At 39.3% G+C, this 6,000-nt stretch overlaps 1 protein-coding gene across 2 annotated transcripts in view; it reads left to right on the forward strand.

The window, feature by feature from the left end:
* Positions 1 to 6,000, forward strand: part of ADAMTS20 (ADAM metallopeptidase with thrombospondin type 1 motif 20) — a 243,701-nt gene that overhangs the window by 94,666 nt on the left and 143,035 nt on the right. For both annotated transcript variants that reach the window (XM_083182669.1, XM_083182670.1), the window contains one exon: positions 2,402 to 2,544. In XM_083182669.1, the coding sequence (XP_083038795.1) occupies positions 2,402 to 2,544 (143 nt within the window). The remainder of the gene's footprint in view (positions 1 to 2,401; positions 2,545 to 6,000) is intronic.

Raw genomic sequence — 6,000 nt, forward strand, 5'->3', positions numbered from 1 at the left:
GCCATACCTTTGAAGTGAAAACAAGACCAAGCAACTCAATTATGCACAAAAAAAACATAGGAACAGAATAATTACAGCGGGTGCTCTGGGTTGATGAGTCAAAATGTTAAATATTTGGCAGTAACAGAAGGCAGTTTGTTTGCAGAAGGGCCGGAGAGTTGTACAATAAGTGTCTGCATAGTGTAAGTACCTTGTCATTTTGGGGCTGCATTTCAGTAAATGGAGTTTGGAATTTGATCAGGATTAATGGTGTCCTCAATGATAAGAAATACAGGCATGTATTATCCATCATGAAGTACTCAGGGAGGTGTCTAATTGGCTCTAAATTTATTCTGAGGCAGGACAGCAACCCCAAACATACAGCCAATGACATTAAGGACTATCCTCAGCATAAAGAAAAACAAGGAGTCCTGAAGTGGTGATATGGCCAGATGTATGAAAAACCTTCCTTCCAAGTTCCTTCAAAAAATGGTGTGCAAATGTACCTAGATGAATTTATGCTGTTTAAAAGGAAAAGGGCGATCACACCAATTGATTTGATTTAGATTAATTTTCTGTTCATTCTTTTTGTATTTTGTTAGTTGAAAAACACTTCTATTATTGAAATAATTCTTACTTTGCAGCATTAACATTTTTGCACATTAATATATATATATATATATATATATATATATATATATATATATATACCGTGTTTCCCCGATAATAAGACCTCCCCGAAAATAAGCCCTACCCCAGATTTTGGACACTGTTCCAAAATAAGACCTCCCCCGAAAATAAGCCCTATCAAAATTTCCCTAAGCCGAGTGGGTGCACTAACTTCTGTAACCCTATCTTCACCTCCGCTAACCCCCTTCACCGCCGCCTTGCTTGTACAGGCTTCTACTGTACCGTAGAAGCTGTTGCAGCTCCCGGTCCCAGGGATGCACTGCGCCCAGCGCGTGACGTCACTGTGCACATCACGCGGCTGCTGTACACGGAGGGAGCAGTGGCGCAGGCGGAAAACAAGAAGAAGAAGAACTGAAAAGTGCTGTATTGTTGGTGAGGAGCAGGACTCCGGGCATGTTACTTTAAAAGAAGGAATGGGGGCTGTGTAAGAAGGACTCGGGCATGTTACTTTAAAAGAAGGAATGGGGGCTGTGTAAGAAGGACTCGGGCATGTTACTTTAAAAGGAGGAATGGGGGCTGTGTAAGAAGGACTCGGACATGTTACTTTAAAAGAAGGAATGGGGGCTGTGTAAGAAGGACTGGGGGCATGATACTCTAAAATAAGCCCTACCCCGAAAATAAGGCCTATGATGTTTTTTGTTGGGGAAAAAAAAATAAGTGTCTTATTATCGGGGAAACACGGTATATATATATATATTTATACAAAAATGTTGTTAGTAGTTGCATAAATAATAAGTTCCTTATTTTAATTGAGAGATCTTTTAAAATTTGATATTGCAATTCTTATATTATTAAATTGTTCAAGTTTGTTTTAATATAAGACAATCACAAAAACATGAAATGTAGACTCGGGTCACAATGGGTACATTGAACAATTCTAGGAAATGAACTGTCCTAATACAAAAAGAGTTTCAAATATAATGAATTTGAAATGTATAAATGGGCTATACATTTGTTATCACAGTAAATGTCTGTTTTTCATGTGACAATATACTACTGATGTGCTTCCATCTATACTAGTAATTATTGAAGAATGACTCAAACCAAAACTAATAAAATTAGTTTTTGGTGGATTTACAGTTGACGACATCCATTAAATTACAAAACCTTATTTATCCACCCTCTGAAGGTCTCACTGTGGTTTTATTGGTGCAAGCAAGACTTTCTCGCTCCTAATAAAATCCAATTTTTCCCCCCCAAAGTGTTCTTGTAGTGTCAAGTTCCTTGAAACACACTTTGGGCATTCTCAATTCTTAGTCTTGGCTCAGTGATTACTTTGTATTCTCTAAATATTAATGCATCAGTACAGCTAGGTACACTGTGCAATGAGTGGGCTGTGCAATGATTATCCAATCCTCCATCCTATCATTCCACAGTGCATACACAGCACCCGGGTGTGAAGCTTGTTCTGAAATCTGACTCAAATGAAGTGTTGTACAGTATATGATTTGATTGACACAGTGCACTTATAAACATAACGGGAGATTAATACTGTATATTGAAGCAGGTACAGCAAGTCAAAGCACACACTGATGACGATGACTGTTGTAAATCAAAGAAGGATGCTGTTAATGTGGAAATACATTATTTTATGTGCTTTTTCTTAACATCATAATTTACATTTATTGAGCCAGTGACATTTATTGAGCCAGCCCAGCACACTAAAGTTGAGATTTTCCCAGATTTTTTGCAGTCAAATTTACAGTGTTTCCCTTATGTTTTAACTAAACAGCATTGTCGCAGTGGTCATTGCGTTGACAAACTAATTGCTCCCCCAGTGGATGGTGAATGGGGACCTTGGGAACCTTACAGTTCATGCTCAAGAAGCTGTGGTGGTGGAATCAGAACTTCTGTTAGAAACTGCAATAAACCAGAGTAAGAATGACCACTGAACTAAGGTCTTATTTATTTACTGAACGTGATATTGTTTTTGTAATTAACTTACAACACATGAACTTAAAGAGTAATGATATTACTAATTATATTATTGGTACTTTTGTATTTTCACGGTGCCCAGTACGCTCTTAGCGTAGCGTGGCGAGCGGACGCGGAATACAGGTCAAGTAATCCGCGGCCCTTCTCCACGCTTCAGGCTCGTTTCACGCGGCCACTTGTCACGCTTCAGGCTCAGTGGCTCACTGCGCTTGCAACACCTTATAAAATCAACTCCACACCGACGTGGATAGTGGGGGTATGAAGAGGTCGGGAGGACGCATAACCGCGTCCTCTCGCGGGGCTTGCTGCGCTCGCCACGATCAGGGTGACGTGGACAGTGGGGGTGTGCAAAATCACATAGCATCGAATAACATCACAGGGGTGCTTTTAAAATGAACTAGGATCACATCTCATCACATGGGTGCTTAGAAAATTAAGCATCGCATCGCACCGCAAATTGCATGCGATGCGATTTCACTACTCTGGCTAATTGGGCACCATGAAACTACACAAGTACCATATTATTTGATATTATTTATTATTAACAGGTTTTTATATAGCGCACACATATTCCGCAGCGCTTTACAGAGCATAGTTATGAGCAAAAACACATACCAAATTACAGTACAAGATAAATATGAATAGTTGCATCAGGTGACAGGAAATTGAAGCAATCATCATGGTGGCAGAGGTTTATATATTCTAAGAAAGGCACATAAGAAGAGAGGGCCCTGCTCGTGAGAGCTTACATTCTAAAGGGAAGGGTTAGACAGACAGGGGTGACACAGAAGGGGAAGAAGTGAGCATAAACAGAAGATTAGGATAAGAGATGGTCAGGTTTTTGCAGGAGGGTGGGAAGAGGCCAGCTTAGTTTTTGATATTTTAAGGCTAAAAAAGCGCTGGGTCATCCAAGAGTAGATAGCAGAGAGACAATTGGAGATATGAATGAGGATTGAGGGAGAGAGATAAGGAAAGGAGCGGTAGATTTCAGTATTATCAGCATAGAGGTGATAGTGGAAGTCGAGTGAGCAAATAAGCTCACCCAGAGAGGACGTATAGAGATAGAGAAGAAGAGGGCCAAGAATAAAATGTTGGGGGACACCTACTATCAATGAAAGAGCAGGAGAGGTGAAGTCATTAGAGGTACAGCTGTGTATTTTCAAAAAAGACAAACACAAGCATAAAGAGTGAAATTAAAAGTTTTAGCAGCTGTAGAAATGGTGATATTACGGATGAATAACCAGATTAAGCAGCCAGGAGTAGTATGTTGTGAGTATGAAGTAATCTCACTCAAAGCAGTCCCTTGGTTTTCTGAGTTGCTGTTTTCTGTCTTTCTATGTCACTTTGATACCAAGATACCAAGTTGGTTGTCACTTTCTGTCCAGTTGTTCCAGGCTAAGTCCAGGCTTAAGCTATGTAAAGGTGCGTACAAAAACCTGGAAATGTATGGGAGCAAATGACAACCAAAAAATTGTTCCCAAACGCTTGAAAACAAATTGTTTAAATCATTCGGATCTAAAAAATTTATCAAAGCATATATTTTTTTCTGTTTTCCTGCATTTGGGTGGACATTTTTGATTGTCATACGCTCCCATTCATTTCCAGGTTATTATTCCCACCAGATAGATCAGACAGAAAAATCTGTATGTGTGTACGCACCTTAACTGTTTTCTCCCTACTTAAAAATCTTCCTACTTTAAAATCTGACAAAATATCAAGTCAGCTTTCAATGGTCAGCCAGGCTGTGGTCAGCCTGGTATCATCTATAAATACTAAAAGCTGTTTCTAAGTTAATTGATTGAGACCCCACTCAGCCAGTGTCCCCCTCCCACTAGCAATAAAACGAATATAAACAAATGGTAAGAGGTTGCATACCATCCCAGCCACTAATACATGCTTACTCGCTTTTATTATTAATACAATTGCACAATTACCTATGATAATGCAGTATGCAAGGCAGATTGATGCTGACTCAATACTGGCAATGGCATGTAAAGTTTAAATACCTGTAATGAGATGAATAAGAAGACAGAGGTTACAGCACAGTTGTTCCAGGCTAAGTCCAGGCTTAAGCTGTGTAACTGTTTTCTCCCTACTTAAAAATATTCCTCCTTTAAAATCTGACAAAATATCAAGTCAGCTTTCAATGGTCAGCCAGGCTGTGGTTAGCCTGGTATCCTCTATAAATACTCTATAATAATTTAATAGTAGTACAGTACTTACAGGGAATATGGAAAGTATTTACAGTGCTTCACTTTTTCTACATTTGTTACAGGCTCATTCCATAATGGAATAAATTCAATTTCTCCCTCAAAATTCTACACACAATGGGGGAAATTTACTAAGAAGACGAATATTTAAATTCATATTCTTTTTTTTCTTTGAGTTGTTTTTATTGGTTTTCCAACATAAACAAACAAACAAAATGTACTGGCATGAAAGTCCGACCGAGGCAAATTATACACATATCACATGAGCACATAAATTAATTGCGCATATACAGGACGATAGGGTTACATTGCAGTAAAGAATGAAAAGAAGTCATAGCTCCCCACACCCACATAAGTATATCGTGGTTGCCCTAGACAACCGTTAAAACAGGATATATAAAAGCGCATTTGTGAAGTGATTAGTACAGGGAACATATTGCTATGTCATGAATCAAAATGGGCTAATAAAGAATACTTCCTACCAAACCTCCACACCAGTTCAAACCTATCTAAGTCTAACAAATTAGTCCTAAGAAGAACCCCAAAGCAACCCTTCCCAAATCCCCCTAAGGACCCAAAATAAACCTCCCCTAGAAAACCCCCCACCCTGTATGACCCAACCCAAATCTAGGTATACCTGGATCCCATAAGTAACCTGCCCTCTCAACTAACTACAACTAACTCTAAGAAGGGGTAAAGTAGTGGCCTGCAGCTTTTAATAGCTACCTAGCCTAAAAACCTAATTTCCCCCTCACTCCCATCCCCCCTCCCTACAAGCACCTATCTAAACCCCCCACCCCATATAAATTATAACAAAACGAGTGGCTAATAGGGGCAATATAAGCAGAATCAAATCATTGTGAGACCTAAGGACAACTCCTCTGAACACTTTGGGTAATAAAATAAAATAAAAAGAATCTTTACAGTAGACAAGGCACAAAGTATAGAAATATTGAGCATACAGAGTTTAGGCATTGTTTCAGATTTGGCAGACATATACACCAATGTCATTTTAGTCTGGCCAGGTGTCAACTTGTTTCATACAGGTAGGTACTGCGAGTCCGGGAATCCAAATATCTCCATAGTAACACTGAAGCTGCCAGGGTAAAAAACCTAAGTCTATTCGATCAAGTCCTGGAAAGATATAGGAGCAGGATAGAGAGCCAGGTGCATAGATCTGGAAGTG

Source organism: Crinia signifera, chromosome 4 (assembly GCF_055691185.1).
Source record: "Crinia signifera chromosome 4, ASM5569118v1, whole genome shotgun sequence".
NCBI lineage: Eukaryota > Metazoa > Chordata > Amphibia > Anura > Myobatrachidae > Crinia > Crinia signifera.